This window comes from Neopelma chrysocephalum, unplaced genomic scaffold (genome assembly GCF_003984885.1).
Source record: "Neopelma chrysocephalum unplaced genomic scaffold, ASM398488v2 Primary Assembly neopelma1_61b, whole genome shotgun sequence".
Taxonomy (NCBI): domain Eukaryota; kingdom Metazoa; phylum Chordata; class Aves; order Passeriformes; family Pipridae; genus Neopelma; species Neopelma chrysocephalum.
Genome location: NW_020897717.1, coordinates 7,219,861 through 7,243,147, shown reverse-complemented (window position 1 = coordinate 7,243,147; position 23,287 = coordinate 7,219,861). Strand labels below are relative to the sequence as shown.

The 23,287-nt window shown below is 35.3% G+C and overlaps 1 protein-coding gene across 4 annotated transcripts in view; it reads left to right on the top strand.

The window, feature by feature from the left end:
• The window catches only part of MTA3 (metastasis associated 1 family member 3), a 136,401-nt gene that overhangs the window by 20,883 nt on the left and 92,231 nt on the right, over positions 1–23,287 (top strand). For all 4 annotated transcript variants that reach the window (XM_027681854.1, XM_027681856.1, XM_027681857.1 and 1 more), the window contains exons 4-6: positions 2,196–2,322; positions 15,562–15,625; positions 16,635–16,752. In XM_027681854.1, the coding sequence (XP_027537655.1) occupies positions 2,196–2,322; positions 15,562–15,625; positions 16,635–16,752 (309 nt within the window). The remainder of the gene's footprint in view (positions 1–2,195; positions 2,323–15,561; positions 15,626–16,634; positions 16,753–23,287) is intronic.

Here is a 23,287-nt window from a genome sequence, read left to right as displayed (position 1 = left end):
TGGATGCCTAAATTATTTAGAAAAACACTAAAATGAGGGCAACCAGAAGAAATATTCATGCTTGAACTTTGAAATACAAACATAGCTTGTAATGGTCACTTACTGTAATAAACAGTTATAGAAATTGATTGCAGGAAACATTGGTTTGGTTTAACCCCAACCGACAACTAAACAGCACACAACTGTTCGCTCACTACTCCTGGTGGGATGGGGAAGAGAACTGGAATTAGCAAACAAAGCAAAACAAGGAATTAATTCACCGCTTCCCATGGGCAGGCAGGTGTTCAGCCATCTCCAGGACAGCTGGGCTTTATCACACATCATGGTGACTTGGGAAGACAAAACGTCATCACTCCAAATGTCCCCTCTTCCCTCTTCTTTGCCCTCCAGCATTATATGAGCACAATGACATGTAATATGGGATATCGCTTTGGTCAGTTGGAGTCAGTTGTCCTGGCTGTGTCACCTCCCAGTTCCTTGTGCCCCCTCAGCCTCATTGCTGGTGGGGTGGTATGAGGAGCAGAAAAGACCTTGGCTCTGTGTAAGCCCTGCTCAACAGTAACAAAAACATGTCTAGGTTATCAATACTGTTTTCTGCACAAGTCCAAAACACAACCCTATACTGCCACTGTGAAGAAAATTAACTCCGTCCCAGCCCAAACCAGTACAAACATAAACTTTTAACATTAAATTCTATTTTTTTATGTAATTACTTGCCTTATTAAAAGAAATGCTTTGCCTTGATATCGAATTTTTTTGTTTGTTTTTAAGCTTTATTTATTGTCAGTATTGTAGATGCCAGAATAATTCTGAACTAGTCATGGTCTGACTTGAACCTGTGCATGTGTCAGATAAGGCTGTGGGCTGTCCATGAAACTTGGAGGATTATTGTTTTCTATTTTGTTTTTCTTGTTCCATCTCCACAAAACATGCCAAGAAAAGGAGGGGGATGGGGCTGTCTACAGCAAAATAGACTTAAAGTAAATGGAATTGGGTTTGAAGAAGTTGGTTATATCAGGGTGTGTTCTTATATCACTTCTGCGGAAAGAACTATTAGAATTGGAATGAACTACACACAGCATGATTAAAAAAATAGTAGTGTTGCATTTGGAGAGAACTGTGGTTGCCATGAGGATGCAGGCAGGCTTCATTTTGAAATAGTGTCTGTAGGTTGGTTGTAAAAATGGTTATTATTGGTAAAGCAGATGATGTCATCTGTTGTAGGTAGTTACATGAAATACTACCTCATTCTGAGGTTCTGTTGTTTAGTTTCTGAGAAGTATTTTGTAAAGTACACTTGGTTTTGAGGATGATGGATAATTTGCTAGGTAGAAAATTGCCAAATCTTAGAGAAGTTATTAAAGGGTCTGTGTTTTTGCATCCATTATTCAGAGACACTTTTTGCCCTTTCTGGAATGCTAGAGGAAGTACAGATTCAAGTTCCCCATGTCCAAAGAATCCACTAGGAAAACAGATTTCAGCCACTGAGATCCCAGGGTAGCTGTTTTGAAGAGCCTGTCATTGTTAGCAAGGCTCAAATGTGTTAGCAAGCACTGTGAACGTTGCTCTTTAACTCTGTATGTGACTCCTTCTAGTATGTGCTTTTATTTCTTCCTATCTTACTTAAAATAGAAATAATTTTAAATCCTACTTAAACGTGAAAATAGATTGCATTTGTTGTCGGTATCTAATAAGGTTAACATAGTGGAAGACAGTAGGCTTTTTTCAGTTTTCCTAGACTGTGATTTTGCAGTCTTAAACTGCAATTGTATTTAGTACATTTCTGTTCATAGAAAGTGTGCTTTTCCCGAGGACTTCTGTAAAAGTTTTAGTAATAGTAATATTGGCAACAGAAAATAAAAACTAATACTGGTCATCAAGCAAGAAAGATAAAACAGATGAAAGAAGATGAAAAAAGAATGAGTAATATCAGGATTGTTTTTAAGCTATGTGAAAGACATCAATGCGTAGTACAGTAGGAGAGGAGCATAATTTTTTAAAGAGTTAAAGTAGAAGTCTATAATTCAAAATACTTAATATTCTGTCAAGTTACATAAACTGTAGTCTTGTTAAACTCATCTTTTCTTTGAAATACTAAAGGAGGTTGCTAAGGGGTGGGGGGGATGTCAAGTGAAATGGCTGCAATGATGTTATGCAACAGAGTTAATTTCGACCTACGCTCTGCTTCTCTGCAGAAGAAGTTGAAGAAGAGTCTGAAACTACAATTGAGGTTGATTTGACTGATAAACAGAAGCATCAGTTGAAGCACAGAGAACTTTTCCTTTCTCGCCAGTATGAGTCCCTTCCGGCAACACATATCAGGTAAGAAGTAGTAGATACCATTTCTCTGCGTGTTCTGCTGGACTGGATTGCCTGCCAGTAGCCCACCTGCCTGAACACATCAGCTTTTGTCTTGCAAAAGGGTAAAACTGAGATTACCTGAGTTATGTCAGATTGTCCCATGAACTGCTTTACAAGCACCTTTGGTTTTTCCTTCTGTTACTTGATGTTTGAGCCTTAGAAGAGACAAGAGTCTCAGAGCTCTGGATTGTCAATTAGAGCAACAGTTGATAATTTGTTATAAAATCAGTCTGTAACTACTTTGGAAGAGTTCTTTTTTTAATCTGCTGGCCAAAGGAACTTTGACCATTTTGTCTGGCCAGGGAAATTGCAGCTGGGTTTGGAAAGGAGGCAGTGGCTCAATGATTGGATCTGCACTTTAGGGCTGCACACACTTTAAAGTAAAATTACTTCAGTAATTGTGAAGAAGTCATGATTCTTTGGCTAAATGTTGCAAAAGCATTTTAAGTATTGTTTTAAATTGCCCTAATGCTAAAGTAGAAAGAAGCTTGCTAAAGCTCAAAAAGGATTTGTTGACTTCTATCTGTAACTGATGCAAATACTCATGTCATCTCTGATTTAGTAGTCAAGAAAGATTTTATTTTTTTTTTTGTGTGTGTATGTTGGTATGGGGGGATAATGAACCTAGAAATGGAAAAGAGCACAGTGACAAGGGGGAGTGTAGCTAAGTGTGAAACAAGGTTTCTTACGTTGCATTCTGAAGGAATTTTCATTTTCTCATTACATCCAACTCCCCTCAGCTATTTCAGGCCATGAATGTCTAGAAGCTACCAAAAAGAAGTATATGTTATTCAATAGGAGAAACACTTTATATGTATATATGTTTTTTCTCTCTTATTGGCAAATGTGTTGCTTATCTCTCTCACTGACAACACGAAACCTGCAAGCTGGAAATTTTTGTCTTAATTTCCTGTGCTCGATTCAGATACTTGTTCTGACTTTGAGAAAGTCATTTAACTGTCAAATCTCTGCTGCTCCAACTATAGCATGGGGATAATAATCCTGTGCAGTTTCTTTTCCTTACTTTGACATTTAGATATTGAAATAAGGTATTCTCTTTGCAGAGGGAAGATTACATAGAAGAAGTATTGTAAATGTCTTTTCACCTCACAACCCAGGGAGCAAATGCAATAGAGGTTCTCCAGTATATACTTCACAAAAGAAGGCAAAAAACCATGTGAATTCATAGTACATGCTGCACAACACGGCAGGCAAATGCAGAGTGATGACTTGCATCTACTTTTCAGAACAGATGAATGTTGTAGGGCTGTACTGTCACGAGTTACCAAGAGCTTTACCAGATGAATTCTGGAACAAGCTTGATGTAGACTAATGATGTTTTAACAACCTTAACTCTGTTTTAAAAGGAAACAAGAAGGAAAATACGCTGCAAAGTATTCTTATTTAGCTTTTCAACTTACTAATGTTCACATTCAGTGATTCTCAGTAGTTTTCATAACTTTTATCAGTTAACTTTTCCAGTAAATGTTGTAGAAATATTGTGAAGGTGGTACTCCTCTGTCTCCCATCAGCACTCAAGAATATTCAAGGATGCAGATTTCGCAGCTTCTCTGTGAACAGTTTGATGACTGTTGTGGTGAAATTTTTTTCCCAGTCATCGATTTGGGATTTCATTTATTGAAAGTCTGCTACCTTGTGTCCTATCATTGTGCTTCTCTGGAAGGAGCCTGGCTCCATCTTAGTTATCCATCTTTTTATTAGGTAATTGAACACAGCAGTAGAATTTCTCTGTTTAGTTCTTACACCTTAAGAGTGAACAAATCCAGTTTAATATAATCTGCAGACTTGTTAAAAGTGTATTCAGGTTAATAAAGATATTAAACTGTTGGTCCCAGGGTCAGAAACTCAGGGATGGCCCCAGTTGCCAGCTGCCAGCTGGACTTAGTATCGCTCACTACACTGAGGGTCCAGCTAGTTTTTTTTCCAGCCTTATTGTCTACTTACCTGGTCCATATGTTTCCAGTCTGGTTAAAGGACACTGGAACACAATGCAGACCTTACTGAAGTCAGGGTGGATGACATTCTCTGACTGTCACTGGGCTACCAAGCCAGTTGTCTCCATATAGAAAGCAAGCAATAAAAGTCTGCATAGCTCCATGTTGGACCTTTGGTCTTGGCACCTGTAGTTTTAGCCCCTAGATAGGGACAGTTGGATTTACAGGAGAAAATAAATGGTACAGTGTTATAGAGATTGGTGGTTGGAAATCAGTTCTCTCGAGTAAGAACACAAAAAAATCAATCCCTTTGGAAGGAAGAGGGGAAAGCCAAAGGTGATTTTAAGAGAATGGAGGAGGGTTTTTGCAGCTACAGATCTTAAAATTTTACTGACATCTTCAGCCAAGAAAAGAAACTGAGTTTGGTTGCCTTTGTGTTGCAATTTAGGGGAATAAAAGTATTTTACCTGATATGGTTTTACTTAATTTTTACTAATACAGTTTTCCTGCTTTCATTTTGTCTTTCTTCTTTTCTTAACTTTACTCTTTTTACATTTTTCAAACTGAATAGTAGAGGAAATTACACCTCCACCCCTCTAAAAAACTCTGTCACTGAGGTTATTTCTGTTCTAGTTCATGATTACAAATATGGTGACGTCTCATTTATATATACCTGGTGCTTTTACTTCACAGTTGAGTTACCTTGGTGTTTTTTTAGTAGGTTAGATTTCTTTGATGTGTATGTCTAAGTCTGAAACTCTTTGGTCTGCAGCTCTGAGCTTCGAATAATTCTGATGTAATTTGTTTGCTCTTGATTTACTGAAATACAGTTTCATTCCTTATTCTGATAATTTTTATTTATTTTGCTATATACATTATATGTAACTCTTTTGATATGTAATTTGTTTTGTTAGAAATACTGGGACTTTTCAGACTTCATCTTGTTTCCCCTTTACATTAGGTGTCACTATGCCATTTCAGTAACTTTAGGGAGTGGCATAAGTTTTGGCATAAGAGAAAAATCAAGATTTAGAAAAGAATTAGATACAGGTAGTGTAGTAGTAATTAAACATGGCAATGCTGCCTTGTGAACAGTGTTCTTGCCATGGAATGTATTTAAGAAAGTGCGATTGTCTAGATCGGTGCAGCACTGTTCTGGAGTCATGGTGTATGGTAGAGTGCAAGCTGATGTACTGGTTTGGGGATCAAAGACAGGGTTTGTTACCTTGGTGCCTACTTGTCAAGTTATAAGTGAAACTGTTGCCTCTCCTGTCTGCTCAAATGTGTGAGGTCAGTTAACACCCCTCCAGTGGATTATCTCCTTCCTTCCTAATCCCTGCATGTTACAGATGCAGTTTTGCCAGGCTCTGTAATCCCCACATGTCCTTGTAACAGTTATACTGCCAGCCAGACTCACTGAGCTACTCTCCTTCACTAATGTCATGCAGTGAATGCTCCCAGGATTTGTGCAGATAGCTCCTATAAGCAATGCCAGTCCCAGAGAGGGGCTGAATTGAGCCAGTGCTGTGTACTTTAACTTGGCATTTCAGAGATTTGAGCATTACCAAATACAGCATTTTGGAAAGGCATGAGAAGGCGCTGGGGGGGAAATGGTGAAAATTGTCAGAAAGTTGAAATTGTTTGCCAGTGTTATAAAATTCATCATAAAACTTAGCACATGGTAAAAATGGGTCCTTTGTATAAAAATCTGCAAATGGTTATCTTGTTGGAGATGCACTGAGTTATCTGACTTCTGACACAGGCTTTACATTTACTTTTCATTCTTAAGCTCTCAAGAGTTGAAAGGTGTTAAACATGTTTAGATTGTTATAAAAGATTGCATTAACTTCTGAGATCCTTTGTAATTGCTCTTAAATTTAATACTTATATGAGTTGTGTAGAAGAATTTATTTATCCATCAGATTTCATCTTACCATTTTCAGTATCTTTGCTTAGTTCTTGTATGCTAATACCTGTGTTTCAGTCTTGGGGTTATGGTTTTTTTTAATGCTCGTTAATTATTATTATTTTTATTATAATACTTTTAAGTGTTTGGAAAGCATACATAGTCCAAACATTCTCAGATATCATAATAAAATCAGGCGATCTTTTGGGCTGCTTTATACTGCAAGAACAATCCCTACCCACTTCAAAATTTAAAAAAATATATTTCTTTTTGAATTTATGCAAAATAAAAAGGCTTATATACAGCCTTTTGACTCAAGTCAAAACAGCTTGAGAATGGAGAAGAGTTTCAGGCTGGTGGCCATTTGTAAACAGGAAAGAGGATTTCAAATATAATTATTATTATATAATTATATTTGGTTGCTATCATATTGGTAATTTAGTTGATACAATTGTCTGGGTTTTTGTTAGGGTTAAAGAATAAGCTACTACTTTGTCAAAAGCCTTTCTGAGTTACAGTGGGGTTACAAATATTTATCTTGAGTAAATAAAAATTAAATTTTCTAAATTTAGTTTACTGAATTACTTCTTTCAACAACATTTCTGGTAAGTTAGAATATAGGCTTTTAAGAGTCCTACCCTGGGACCAAAAAGAGTGGTATTGTAATGACCTCTTTCATTGTTCTTTTATCTGATTCAGGCCATGCAATTACGTGCAGGGACTATTGATGTGATCCCCAGTGTTTTTTCTTGCTTTAAATTGTATGTTGCAGAGGGAAGTCCATGCTTGGTTGAAAAATTTTCAAGTGATGGATAATTTACCATAGTCTTTAAAGTTTTATCAGTTGCTAATTATGTGTGTTTGCACCACTCTACTTTTTCTTTTTTCGTCTTAGAGACTGTTTGCACTGAGTACTTTTTTGCTTTTCTTGGACACAATGCTGAAATTCTTGCTGAGCTTGATTTCTGGACTCAACATGGCTGCATATGATACCTGTGCATTATGTGGATGTTTATCATTATGGGGATTGTTCAAATAGCTAGTAAATCTGCACCCTAATCTTTAATGGGGGATTTTTTATTCAAATTGCCCTTGCGTGGACTAAGTATGTCTTACACTCTTAGAGGATTATATTTGTTGTTTGACATAAGCAGCAAATTCAAATTTTCTATATACCTATGACCTTTAATTCAGAAAAACTTTCTGACCTTTCATTCTGAAATCTGCTCATCCATACCCTTTATTTAAAAAACTAACAAACAAAAGACAAAAAAAACAAAAAAGAAACCCCCAAACTATCCTAAGATACTCTTGGCATGGTTTATTACTTCTGTTCCAACACAGAAAGGAGTTCATGAGCCTTTTAAAGATTGTGATTGCATAAGGTGATTTTATTAAAAGCCAATTAATATGATTGTGGAAAACATGAATATTATTTCAGAATGCCAATGCATGTGTGACACTAGAGAGTGTCCAAATAGTCTGATCATGAGAAGAATTCTTTAATTTTTATTAAGAATATATTCTTAATATTCTTACATGTAAGAATACAAAAAAAGTGGACTTAAACTTCCAAAGTATCAAGCTATAAGAATCTTTGTTTCCCTCTTTTGACATTATTGTGATCTGTAATGCAGTCCAGAACACAGTGTCTGGTTTTTTGGTTTTGGTTGGTTGGTGATTTTATTTTTTTTTTTTTTGTGTGTGTGTGTTATTTTGGGGTTTCTGGTTTTTTTTGGTTGTTAAATAATACCCTTGCTCCTTGGTAGATTAAAGTAACTTTGATTGGCACCACTTTGTAGACGTCTCAAAAAAAGCAGCATAAGAATGTGTAGTTCATAAGAACATGCCGTGCTTACAAACTGTAAGAGTGCGATGCTTTTTAAATGTGTTGTAAATGACTCAGTTTTATCATGCAGCTTTCTTTTTTGCTGTTCCTTCTTCTTCGTGATCTCATCAGGACTCACTAATCTTGATACTTCAAACTACTAAGGTGTAGAGAAGTAGTTTTTTTTTTGAATGTGGGATTCCTTCACTTAAAACGTAACAAACGATCTGAAGCTCAAGACAGATAGGTCAGATGAGCCTTATAAGCCTGATTTATTTTCTGGCATAAATAAGACTGGATAAGGAGTGAATTTGCTTTGCATAGACATGTACTTACCTGATCATTTGGATTGCTGAGCAAAGTCTTCTTCCATTCTGGATGGAGTTTGTTTGGGGCACAGGGACTTTCGAAGCATGTCTGACTTTTTTTCCCTTTATTTGTTTTCCAATAGAATTAGAAATAGTCTGACAGGAACTAAGATGAAAATTCAGTCTAGACCAGAATCCTGTTTTCAGATGTGGTCAACAATCGGTACTAGTAACGGTGTAAGAAAAAGTATATTTATTGGTGGAAGACTGTTACTTAAATACCTGAAAATCAGTATATATTTCCCTGTAGTGATACAATTGCAAAGCAAGAGCCTTTCATAAGGTGCAAAAGTTTTAAATTGAGTTGCATGGAATGATTTGCATTGCTTCTGACCTGGGGGACCTTCTAATGGACTTGATGATCTTAAAGGTCTTTTCCATCCTGAATGATTTCCTGATTGTATGAAAAATCATTGTATGGAATTGTATGAAAAACAGCCTTCTCTGTTTTTGTTCAATTTGTGTGCATTGACACTGCTGTGCTAAAATGTAACATTTTTACTTTTTAACATGAATTAATCCCTAAAGAAAAAATATCAATTACTTGAGTTTCCTACAATAGTGTACAGAAGGTACACATATACAGTTATACTTGTTTGGATATATTGAAATATGTAGTTTTACTGTGCCCACGCCAAGAAAATATTTACCTTTTAATTACTTTTCAATCCATGTCAGTTGTGCACAATTTCTCCAAGAGACTGTCTGTAAATCCTACCAATTTGGAGTGCTCAAAATCAGTACTCCAGCTCTAATCAAGATTAAAACTCTGAATTTTTTTACTAAAATCCATATGTAATGTAAAAACCCTGGGCCATCTGTATGATCTATGCATATGTTTAGATGTCAGACATTTACTAGTTCATTTAGATGTGCATAAATCAATTTGCTGTTCATTCTGGTTTTAGTTTTATTTGATCAAGTGTGTGTTAATCAGGTAATATCAAGTTTATTGGTTTATCTTGTGGCCACAGATACACAATCTTGTACTCTTTAGGAGGTTGGTATCATTTTGTCAGACGCAGATCCCAGTAGCAGTCACCTATCAGATGTTTTTTGTTAGCTGTTTTTTTTTCCTCATGTTTGAAATGGCCCTGTAAATGAACAGAGACAATTAAGTATGAACCAATACAATGCAAATATTTTTTGTCAATTCTAGGTATTGATTGAATATTTTAAACGTCAAAGTGTAGTTAAGGATCTGTTGCAGATTTAAATCGCTCTGATGATGCTGTTATTTTCTTATATGCTAGGCAATAACTTGCTCCCCAGTTGTTAATGTCTTTGTAATCTTGAGAACTCGAAATTTGCTATAAAGACATTGGTATGTGTCTGTTGGCATCATTTCGTGCCCCTTAAAGTGTGTTTCAAAGTAAAATACACAAGTACTCTTAGTACTGGCTTCCCATAACTGGGGAATCAATTTGATATAATTAGTAGAGGCTCTTTGGACTCCACAGTTCCTACTCTGTTCTTTGGTGATCGTCATTGCAATTTAGTCTACTTGTAAGGGATCAAGACTTGGCTAAAAGTGGATGTTTGATTGGAAATCTTTAAAACACTTTCTCATTTAAGGTTCATGAAAACCTTTGTTATTGAAGGTATCTATCTTCTTCTTTACTCAATATCTGTACCTTTTGTTATGCCTCTTTTCACTTCATGCTGAATATGGGAAAGGTTACTCCCAAGTTCTACTCCTGCATGTGCTTTTTTCTACCCCTCTTCAGTATGCATCTTCTTTTTAGTTTAATCTGTGATTGTCACTGAAGTAACAGCATATGCTAAAATCAAATCAGATTTTTCTCACAAGCATAATATTTCCTAATATTCTTTCCTGATATTTTATTTTCAGACTGTCTAGTTAGTGACTCATGCTTCTGTGTTCCAAATCTCAGCTGAGAGACTAACATTTCTTGGTGCAGATCACCAAGATACAATTGTATATCTGTACAAAATCACCCAACGTAATTCATATACAGGAGGGCAATTAATTGTTATTTCCAAGTCTGTGGGGGGATGCCTGTGTATATTTTTTTCTTTCTTCCACTTGTATCTGAACAACCAATACGTATCAAGTTTCATTGACTTGGTGGGAACCCAGAGCAATGACTTCTGAGAATTCTTGTACTGCATCAATGTCACCCAGGCTGCATCTACATTCCAATGGGAGACTTGGATGGCACGATACTGTTCCCATGACATTGCCTTTTCCAGTCCTATCATTTGTACTGGTTGACAAGCAGTAAGTGTTATGTTTCTTTCTGTAATTTTTTTTTTTTTTGCATACCTCCTGTTCCAAAAAATCTAAGATTTGTATGTTGCAAGCTGGCTTACTCATCTGATGAAAACGTAAAGAAATAGTCTGCAAGAACAGCAGAACAGCAATTGTAGAGGTTTTCACTGGTTTAAAAGTTAGGGCTGTGCTGAAACAAACAGGGACTTCAAAAGATGAAACAGTTGCTGTTATTTTGAGTAATTTTGATAGTTTTAAAATACAAGTGTTTTCATCAACTTTTTAAAAATTTGGTAAAGACTTTAATCTATATTTCTGATTACTTTAAGGAAAAACTCATTACAGAACAATTACCCAGACAGTGCAAAAAAGAAATCATTTAAGTGTATTTTCTGGGCAGTTTGGTGCTTTGTTCGAGGTTATTTAAACAGGCTATATTGAAATCTTTTCATAACATTGTCTTGTATAATAGCCCTGGTACAACTATTTTCATGCTACTTAAATTCTTGAGCTGGTTATCTTCATCTTTTGTCTTCATTGGAACAGATTAGTAAGGCCAGTCTTGTGTTTCTCTGTTCTAAATATTGATTTTTGTCACAGTCTTTTCTGAAATATGTTCCTGCATGTTTTTCATTTCTCTATTGGATCTCACTGAAATGTGGCACATTTTTGTCTTTAGTTTTCAAGGTTTATTAGGTCCTGTCTCTGCTTACTCTCCTTGAAATCTCTCCTTCAGGACTCGCACACTAAATGACATCTCACATGGAGTGTTGATTTCCATTAACTCCTTATTGAATTGCCCAAGACAGTCTTACCTATCAGGGTCTCACAAAGCTGCCATTTACTTTTTAGAATTTATTTTTCTTCTCCTTTTCTTTGTTCCACAGTAAACAGCTCCTCCTGCCCTCCATGAAAAATAGTCCCTAAAACATGGAGGGGGGTTGGAAATAAATCCTTATGTTCACTACACTGAGACTTCGATCTACTGCAATGATCAGAATGTCTTACCATTTCCTTATAATCTTCATGTTAGCATCTGTGTGCTTTGCAGTTTTGGTTGTAGATGATTTGTATTTTGGTTTTGGGACTGTATGGTCCTGACTTTCTTTCCAAGGCTTTTGAAGAAATCCTTTCCTACAAAATCATTGAGGCACTTTTTCCAAAGTCATTTTTTTTGTGGAAAATGTGTGGTCTTATTTATATATTGGAACAGAAGGGCTTCCCTGCGGTATGGAAGTATGTTGTAGGCATGGAGAAAAATAGCTTGTTAGGCATCCCTTAGCTCATGGCTGTAAATGTTCAGGAATTGTCAACTTGTGGTTGGTGTCACCTGAAACAGACAAAAAAAAATTGATGAGCAGACAAGAGCTCCTAACAAATAAGAGTGAAGGAAGGTGTAGCACATGAAAAGAGCTTTCAAATGATTAATGTTTTAAAGAAAAAAGTTATGAGTTGTGACTCTGGTTACTAGGACAGAAGAAGCAATTGAATCCTGAGTGGTTTATAGGATAGAGGCTGGTAATACCATGAGCATATATATAGGCAAGCTGTGTTGTCCCCTTTTAGTGCAAGACCTCTAAATTACTTTTTTTGCTGGCTGATTTAATAATATTACAGGTTTTGTTGACATTGTTGTCAGCTCAATGGAATAACTTTTTTTTGTGACCAGTTTAAATATGAAGTACATCTAAGAGCAGAAAGAATTCTGAAGGCACAACTTAGTCTCATCAGAATTAAATTGTAAGTGAAAACATACAAGCTAACTTATTTCTGTTGTTTACTGTTATTTGTGCATTGCTGAGGTTGCTGAAATTTTCCGTCAACACTCATACAAGATATATTTTGCCTAAATCTGTAGGAAGTAAAAAATTTTCTGAATATTTTTAATTTGAGAAAGGGGTCAAAACCAGACGTCATCTTAACATCACTGAGACCTTCTGATGCTATTTACTAGTAATTCATCCAGGTGATATCAGTTAAGTCAAGAATGCTACTTGGTGGAGGAATACAGCTTAAATCAGAGAATCAGTCGCATAAGAGGAAAAAACAGTAGACAGCTCTCCACTTATAGGGTTTTTTTTATTTCTCAAATGCTGCATAATTTAATATTTTAGGCAGGAGACTCCAATAGAACATTGTGCACTACCAGTCTAAATAATACTCAGATCTTTCAGAAATCCTACTGTTTTTGCAAAAAGAGTATAATTTTATTTTGCCGTGTAACTGATTTTATAATCTGGTAAATGCAGTGTACATTCTCTTTCATTTGGTTTTGTAGGTAGCTAGCTCCCCCTTTCTTTTCTGTGTCTAGTTTAGAACAGTCAGATTTTATCCTGTTACATTGATTATTTATTTAATATAGTTCCATCTGTCCCAATTATCTGTAATTGTTTAAAAACATTAATAAATGAAGTTCCAGAACACTGTGAGGAGGAAAATATTTTATATTTAAATGTGGAGAAGCTCTGGGTTTTCAAATACATGCCTTAGAGAAATAACTCCCAGGTCGTGTTGTAATGTGGTTTAAATGACGTTAACGTTTTCTCCAGGGCATTTTGATTATTAGTTTTGGAAGAAAGGGTGAAAAGTGCAGTGGTGGTTGGAGAATATTAAGGGACATCACTGCAAATCAATACTCACTTAAGTCATTTCCTCAGCATCCATGATTGAGAGATGCTGGAGACAATATAATGAACTGGATGCTTGGTTCAACCCAGTAGACCATTTACAACTAGACAGATAAGATTTTCCTCTGATGGGGGGGGGGAAAGAGAGGAGATATATAAACAGTAGCCTTTTAATCATTTTGTAAAGATTCCAAATCATTTGTATTAAGTATTGTAGGTTTCTACATTATAGAAACTGGTAACTGTAATATATAGAGTCAAAATTAGAAAAAAATTCTGTTATTTACCTCTTTTCAAATGTGGGGGATTTTGGTGGTATGTTTGTTTTTGTTTTAGTGTGGCATCTACTACTGTATGTCTAGTGTTACCTTTTTTGAGACTCTAGTCTCTGCATGTGAGAGGTCATATATGCATACAAAATGTTACCTCCGTGTGACTCCAGCCATTACATGGTTAATATGCTGTTCAAAGAAATGTAGCATCAAGTAGAAATTCACTCCCTTAAAGAATATGCTGGGGGGATTAATCTTGTCTCTTAATGAAATAAAATGAATTTTGTAGATTACCAGCAACAAAGTCTGAGGTCAGTCAATAAAATGCTCCTGCAGTTGTGATGGCAGTGAAGCAATGAATGCTTCTGCAGTGATTGGAATTAAATGAGGGTAGGCTGTAGTGAAGAGAGAGCATTCTAGAGATGTATGGAATAGAAGCAGGCTGGAAAGGTAAACTCCTCTTTAGCCTTTTACTCTAAAAAAGACACCAACAAAACATTAAAATAAAGTTGGCAAACTGACTTCATGGTACAACATATAATTAATTTTTAGAAGTGAACGTTCTGGAACTATCAAGGCCAAAAGTTTCAAAGAAACTTTCAAAGACCTGGTGGAGTATAGAAAAGGTTTCCTACTAGAGGAGTCTTTTCCTTTGCTCTTGTGTATTGTGCTCAGATTTTTCTTGCTCATCTTTCCACCATTTCTCTTTGATGGTGTGGTTCTTCTGACAGGTATGACAACAAAGAGAAATTCAGGAGGTTATGTACTGCAGTCTTCATATGTGGATTAACTCCCTTTCACATGATGTGCAGTGGCAATGAATAAAACATTAGCTGGGTATGTTCGCCTAATGATCAGCCCTTGGCCATTGGCATTCAGTGTTTCTGGTTGACTTTAGCCACTGGCATCCACTGACAAGAACAGACAGGTTTTTACCTTAAAATCAAAAAGATCTCTGCAAACAATTATTCTTTCTATAGTTGTATGTTGGTGTGTTCATGACAGAAGAAGATGGGAGATGAGTGTTCTGGGCAGAGGTCCTACAGCCATATGTGTAATGCCACTGGAACCTCCTGGTAAATACCAACTAAACTGAAGGTTAGGTGCATGAAATACAAGGTGCTGTATGTAAAGAGTAATAAGTATATATTATAATTATATATATAATGGTAGTTTTGTTGTAAATGATAACATAAAAATGCCAGTTGCTAACAAGATGATTCAGCACACTTAACATTTTTCATCCACATCCATGTGTATTTCTTTAAAATACCATTTGTTAAAAATAATTCTGCAGATTATTTGCAGAGAAGCTGGAGACAGAGGAATTAGAGGCCAAGGCAATGTTGGGGGAGAGGGAGATGAGAAAGGGGTGGGGGTAGTGGGGTCAAACTCCCATTGCTTTAGCTACAGGTGTTACACATGGGCAGGTCTGTACCACTACTGAATAACAGGAGCCTGCACAGAAATGTGGTCATCAGCATTTTAATGTGGTCATAGAAGAAATCAATAGAATTCCACGATTCATTATCAGAAACAATTCCATTCAAAAGAGGAAAAGCACTTTATTTTTACAGGACACTTGCAAAACCTTATGTTCTTTCTAGTTTGGGTTATTTGTTTTCAAATTAGGCACTGAACTTACGCGAGGTAAGTCACTTTGAGGTGATGTTTCATTGATGCAGACCTTTTTATTAACTGAATGTGTATTTATTGTTTGCCACAGTACCTCTTCACCTTCTTTGCTTCTCCATTCCTGAAACTATTTCCCAGTTTGGTGGAGTTCCAATGTATTTGAATGTGGGTTGGTACAGCCATTTATTCGGTTGTTTTGCTGTTTATTTTGGTATCTTTAAAGTATGACAATGTTCATTTTTATATTTTATAATATTTTTATATTTTTGGTGTAATAGTTTAAAGTATATCTAGATCATTTTCTTGTAAATAACTTTATCCTTAGTAAAAATCTGAACTTTTTACAAAGTAACCATTCTTCCTTATGTTTGTGTAGGGGAAAATGCAGTGTTGCACTTCTGAATGAGACAGAATCTGTGCTGTCATACCTGGAGAAAGAGGTAATATATGATTTCTATTTGGGTAAATATTGTAATGGGTTTGGTCTTTTACAGCTGTATTTTTAACAAATGGGCAGACAGTACTTTGAAAATCTTTTCTTGAAGGATAGGTTAGAAAAATTATGTGGTTGAAAACACTCATTTAAAAAAATTTATTGGATAAAATCTTGACGCTCTTAAAAGATATGTTTGTATTTAGAAAATAATTAATTTGAAGTAATTTATGTGGTATCTTACAGAAGAAAAATATACAGATGTTTTCCTGTAGCAGATACTTCAGGGAGAATTCACATGGCTTTTTTTTTCTTTTTTTTTTTTTAATATTTGGAAAGTATTTCCTCAACTTTCATTTCCTGTGGAAAGTACTAAGGATGCTAGCTTTACCAGAAGGGAAGAAAATACCCCAAGAATTTGACAGATAATTGCAAAATGTAGTGCAAAATGCCTTCAGAATAAACATATTTTTCTTTGGAGTGTCTTAATATAACATCAGGCAGACAGTGGTTTTAAACTGAAATTAGGATATCTTTATTTTTCAATTTCTACACCAAAACCACTGATAATTGATAAAAATGTTTCTGAAAACAGGACTTGCACTGTACTTTAGGTACTGTACCAGATTTGCCAATACCTATTTTTATGTCTGAGAAGGTTTACACAGTGTTTACTGCGTTTTGAGACTAATTTATCATGCGAAGTCAATATAGTAGAGATACTTATGAGTGGAAACGTTAAATTCAGAAAGAAGTTAACATTGTGTTTTTTCAAATCCATTGATATATTTTTGTGTATGAATCTTTTCATTATTGCTCAGTTCTGAAATAAGTCCCAGCAAAGGCAGAAGCTTCGATTACCCTTTTAAAAGCACTCATGAAACATCTGTGTTATGTAAAAATGGGATTTATGTGCCAAACCTGGGTTCTGTAAAGTGCGCAAATTTCCAAAAGGAAATATTGAAACCCCAGTTTTAAAGAGTATTATGCTGTTGCAAATGTGTCTTCTTTTTTAGGATACTTTTTTTTATTCACTGGTATATGATCCATCACTGAAAACGCTTTTAGCAGACAAGGGAGAAATCAGAGTGGGGCCTAGATATCAAGCAGATGTGCCAGACATGCTTGCAGAAGGTAAATACAAGATCTTTGATTAGTGAAAAAAGTAAAAATCCTTGTCTTGCAATATTGCTCATGCTGACTCTTGAACTAAACTAGTACATAGAGGCAGAGAAAGTAAAATGGTAGGTCTGAGAAAATTCATGAATATTGCTAGATATTAGAAAGAAAGAAAGAAGGAAAGGGTAATTGAGTAGCTGTTGAAAAGACAATGTCCATTTCCAGTTTGTGCATAATGCAGTTTAGGCATTCGATATTTGTTTATTTAATTGCATGGTCTGGTTAGTTCTTTAATATAGGCTGCACAGAGGGAAGATGTTGAGGACTAGACCATTTTATGGAATAATAACACGATAGTGAAATAAGTGAAAAATAAATTTCTTCTCTTCCTTTTTAAACAGACTATACATAGAGAATATTTCTTTGTGTCTTCTTATTTTAAAATACTCTCTTTCATCAAAGCATCTTGTCTGTTTTGTAGCATGTTTGAAACAAATGTTTCTAGCCTTGGCATAGCTTTAAAATCGCCGATGATTTCTAAATTTTATTTTATTTATTTATAATCTAGCACAACTACCTGTGCCTTAGTATTTTGCTACATAGGAACTATTATTTTAAACAAAATTTCAAGTACAATATTTATTTAGCATTTGGATAACATTAAAGAACCGTGAGCACCTGTGTCTTATGTCTGCAGTTATATTTACTTAGTAAATTTTAAAATGAGTTGGGTTCATCAGCATAATTCCCACTCTATATTGAGTGCTAACAAAAGAAAAAAGTTTCCTCAGAAGCATCCAGATGTGGATACTATTTTCAAGAATCTTGATATTTATTCCTTAATGAGAAAAGATTATGTGAGAAGAGTATCACTTGCAATAAGTCCAAGGAGTTCTGAATATATATATTTGTAACCTTAAATGTATTTTCCATTCATTGTGGGCTGCTTTTTTTTGCTGTATACTTTTTTAATTAAAAACAAGGCATTATTTCCAATTTCTATAGAGCTTATTTAATAAACGTATGAAATGAAATAACTTGTATAAAACAAGAAGAATTTGATTTCTGGCAAATGGCAGATTATTTTACAATGAATGGTCTCTAGTAGATCACCTGCATTATTATTTTGACTTTTAATAACCAGAAATAAACTATAAGTCACTGCCAGATTTGTTTATAAGGTGTACAAACTTGTTTCAGAACAAGTATATGAATAGAATATGATACACTGCTATTCTTGCTGTAAAATGTACCTATCATAAAGAAAAAAATATTTATGTAGACATTCATATGCTCAAGAGGAAAGCTTGCCAGAAGACTAAAAGAAAAGGACTATCTCAATGTGTGTATCAAGTAGCCAGGAAGTACTGATGTGATTCCGAAGTAGTTGGTTGAACTGTAGGGTTTTCGGGATAAGCTGGGGTTGTCTGCCAGACAGGAAGTCTTTTCCTACTGAGTTCTGCTTATTTAAATTGCTAAAGAAAGAGCCTAATTGTGAAATAGTGAATATTACATATAAAGTAGATGTTTTTTTCTGTTGAAATTTTAGTTATTTGATTTTTTTCCTGAAGTTAAATTCCGTATTTATTAAAAACTAATTACTAAGTTCTTCTGGAGCTTAACATTTTGTGTTAAATACTTAATTTAGTTAAATGAGTAGATCATCTCTCTTACATCATGAACACATGATTTCACTATGTTACTGTCTTCTTTTTCTCACACCCTGTTAATCCCCAAAATGCAATAAGTGATGCAGTTTTCTTGCTGTCTTTAGAAGGAAATAATAATCCATCAAAATTTAGAAACACCAAGCCCACAAATCAAGGATCTGTTGGTACACGGAGCACTGGAGCAGTTTAGCTGGATTAATCCGCAGTTATTTCAAGTGGCTGGTGGAAAAAAGGATTTGGTTTTAGGAGGATAAAAATGTCTGAATTATGGTAGTTTTGACTGATTGTTATCTAAGTGTTTCCATAGCCCTCTGACCTCCAGGGAAAAACAAAAGATGATTCAGCTGTTGCTGTTTCTTTATGTAAGCTGATGGCCTGGAAGCTAATCCATTCACTGTCAAATCTTTTCATTCATGAAAACAAATCTAAATGATTTTTAAAATTAATACAATAAAATAATTATATTTGGATTTTATGGGATTTTGTGAAGATTTTGAATCTTTATGGAGATTTTTCAGCCTGTACTGTTACAAGTGGATAATGAGCTGTATCTCCAAATTATTGTGCTATAATGTATGACTCTTTAAAACTAAAAGTTAGAGCAATCACCTTATATCAAAAGAAAGAATTTAGACAACTTCAAGTCAATTAGGAAAAATCAGGTTTTATATCATCTAATAATAGTATAGTATAATAAAAGAGAAGACACTGCTAAATTTATTTACACATAAAATTTGTCCTCTAATGTAAATGAAGAATAACTTTTTGAAGGTGATTGATAGGCATATTTTATGTTTACAGAAAATCCCCAAACCTGTTTAAAAAAAAATTAGAAAAACCGAAGATTCACACACCATCAGTTATTATATTTTCAAAGTTACTGACATGTAAATCCAATTCAAATGACTGAAGACATGCCAATTCTGCCAATTCAGATTCCAGAAGACCGGTCACAACAGGGCTGAAAAATAAAAAAAGAGTCCTGTAACCACTAAGTTATTTTGATATAAATATGTTGATGTATTCTAATAGATTAAAAATTCAAATTGCTTGCACTTTTTCCATACCATGATAACTTATGTTCTGTCTGAATGGGCAACTGTTTTTTTGATGGTGGTGGGGTTTTCTTAGTGTTTATTGAAGAAATATATGCATTTTTTTGTAGGAATAGATTTTTTTTTTTTTTTCCATGCATTGATGTTACCATTTTTGTGTTATTGAGTAAAATGTTCTCCAAAACTGGGTGTTTAGGCTTTGGATAATGCAGCATACCTTTTTGCCCCTGCCCCATGGGTGTATTGGACAACTTTATATTTCTCTTTAATTTTTGAAATGAAAAGAACTTTCATTTACTTTCAAAAGACAAAAAGTTTTATTAAAATCAATATGCATAATGAGATATTCCAGATTCAACTGTTTTTCCACTTTAGAGATGTATTGAATCATAAATCCTTTACACAATTGCAGTAAACAAGTATAAACAAAGTTAAAATTTGGTTCAAAATGCATATGCCTTGTATTTCTTTGCCCCTTTTGTTTGTAATGGTTTAGCTAAATCACCTAGATCACACATTTAGTGAAGACTGTAACTTTGGAGAGAGACCAGACCAGATTGCTTTCAGCAGTCTCTTACCACTTTTGTTATCAACATCCTTGGGAATAAAACATGGGAGTAAAAGTTGTCAGATTTGAATGATGTTATGGTTGTGTGAAACCCTTCTTTCCCCCCAGTGCCAAGTGTTCCAGTTTGTCTAGACTCTAGTTTGAAGATTGAGTTTTTAGTTTCTTTTAATACACTGGAGAACAGGAGACTGTGTTCTACAGCATTGACTTAGATTTTGGCTAATAGGATACTGAAGAAGGTCCTTTCTTTGTCTTAAAAACACTTTCTTCAGTGGCTTATTCTGTGGATCTAGCAGTTTATTTTCAAATCTGTTACCCCACACTGGAGACATTCTCCTCATCCCTGCAAAGCAAGAATAAAAAGGTTTATCTCTGAGAACCAAAAGCATGAATTTGGACAAAGAGTATCTTGTTTCAAGCATCTCTACAGTACAGGACCAAGGTACCTAGTTCTCTGCATGTGATGGCCAGAAGCTGCTGTCTGGTGCATGCACCTTCTGTATTTGAACAACAGCTTCTAAAATGTGAGACTAAGTTCAACAAAGAAAACTGAAAACCCCAAACAAGCAAGAAAAAAAACCTATAGAGTTTTGCTTTGGGCAAGTAATTATTATCATTGTTATTCGGTTACAAGGCATACTTTTATAAATTGTTCTGAATATGATCAAATTCTTGTCACCTTTAATGACTTTTATTTAGTCCTGTTTTGTGTACAGGGAAATTCCACCAAGACAAATCAGTTTAGATACTTGGTAGAGTTTTATGTAACATTGATTTTTTTTTTTTTTTCCTCGTCTCACAACTTTAAAATCCAAATGTTTTTAAATTCTGGCATTTCAACCAGTATGGCTCAGCAGTGGAACTACTGACGCAGTGACAGGTTGTCTTACATGGATTGCTAACAAGCAGAGAATGACAGAGAAAAGTACTGGCATAGCATTAGGGATATCATTTAGCAAGTAGGATAATGCTTACGAATGGGAGTAAGTGGAAATTTTTTGCTCTGCGGGATTTCATATAATGTATAATTGTTTCTGTCATATGCCTGCACTGGTCTTTCTGCCTCCTGCATGCTATCGTAGGCCTAATTGTAGTTGTCACACAATGTCAATGCGTTTACACAAAGTAAAATGCATGGCAGCTTAGCTAAACAAATACAGTCAAAGTGGTGTTGCAGATAGGGAAGCCAATTGCTTACAGTAATCTCAGTAATTTCTTAAGTAATGCTTACTTTCGTTTATTCATAGGGTTGTGGAGAGGCTGCAACAAAGGCAAAAAAGGTTAATAATTGTTTCTCTGTCAAAGCTCTATTAAAACTTATGCAGGAAAGGATATTTTCTGAATAAACCTAACAAAAAACTTTGTTGACTGCTTTGTTGTCATGATATGGAAGTCTAGTGAAACTATTTGCAGTAATACTCTGACTAAAAATACCCCAACCAAACAAAAGAAGTACTAAATTGTATTTTCAAGAAAGCTAATACAATTTATAGTAACTATTTCCTATTATTTAAAATAAAAATATACAATAACTGTAATTTGTCAGAATAAATTTTCTGACGTTACATTTGCTTTGTGAAGCAATAATGAATGAACCATTTGTGTACCAGGATTTGCTAGAACAGTCTCGTTAGGCAATGTAACATGGCTAAGTATTGAAATCATCATTTTCAAGAAAACTTAGCCCACCACTATAGGAACAACCATGCTAAATCACACCATCTTCTGTCTATCCATGCAGAAGATCTTGCCTCTTGTTATTTCTTAGTTTTCTTAAAACTTGTTTAAAGCCTATTAGAGACCCAATAGGCTGTCACCTTGAGTTTCCTTATGTATCTCTATGATCTTTTTGAAGAACTTTAGTAATTATGTGAGCTGTGATTTTTCTTTTTAAAAGGCCTGCTGATCTGTCCCTACTAATTTGGCTAGTATAGCTGTGAGCCTTGACAATGCTTAGTTGTCCACATTCCCTCCTTCACACCCCTAGGTATAACACAAATGAATTAGAGTTCATGTGTCACTGTTAGTAGCTGTTGTATCCCCAAGATCCTGTAGAACTTTTGAGAAGATGCTTATCCACACTCAAGTAACTTGTTACTGTTCAGATTGTATAATTTTTCTTTGACCTCTCTTACAGATGCTTCATTTTAAGGTAGATCTTTTAGCTCTCTTCATGAAGCATGTGAACATCTGCAGTTTTGTCCAGTCATTGCAAATGCAGAAAACCAATTTGATTTCTCTTGCTTCCTTTTTAAACAGATCATGTTGTCAAGGTCTTGGAACCTTAGGTAGTTTATCGACCTTTTAATTCTATTGATGGTCTGAGAAGATTTTAGTCATTTGAATGCTCTCTGAAATTTGGATAATGTTGTAGCAAGTAGGAGAATGAAAGTAGAGTGACAACAAAAAAAAATTACCTCCACATCTGCTAATGTGTCTGACTCACAAAGACTATTTTTCCTTTGTGGCATGAGATGCCAATAATTTTTTCCAAGCTGAAGGGAAAATTATAGCATATGAAGGTACTTTTATTCATATAATTCATAAATGTATGAAATTTATTTGGGTATGAAGGAGCTGAGAGGAGCAGCTCTGTGGGAAAGGCCCTGGGATACAGGCAGACAGAAAGAGGATGTAAGCCAGCAGTGGGCTCTGGTAGTGAAGTTGGCCATCTGGCACATAGCCAGTAGATCAAGGCAAGTGGTCATTCGCCTTTACTGATCCCATCTAATTACTGCATCCCGGTTTGGGTCCCTCAATATAGGAAAGTTACTTGTAAACTGAAATAAGTTCAGTGGAGGCTGTCACACTTATTAGGGCTAGAGCACTTGTCCTGCAAGGACAGGCTGAAGGAGTTGAGCTTGTGCAACTTGGAGAAAAGGTGACTTCCCAGCAGGAGACCAGCAGCAACCCCCCAGTGGCTGGAGGGATATTGCTGAGAAGACAGACAGGTTCTTGATAGGGCTGTGTAGTGGGAGGATGGGATAAAGCTGTAATAACTTTCAATAAGAGGTTTAGAATGGCCATGAGCATAATTTTTTTTCCCATGAGGATGGTCAGATGGTGGAGCAAGTACACAGGGAGGTTGTGTCATCTCTGTCCTTAAAGGTGTTCAAAATCCAAGAAGATACAGCTCTGGTTGATCTTACAGCTGAATCTGCTTTGAGGAGGAGTTTGGGCTGGAGACCTCCTGAGATTTCTGACATGAAACAATCCTACTATTGTGCTCCAGCTTAACAACCTACTGAGGAGATTCA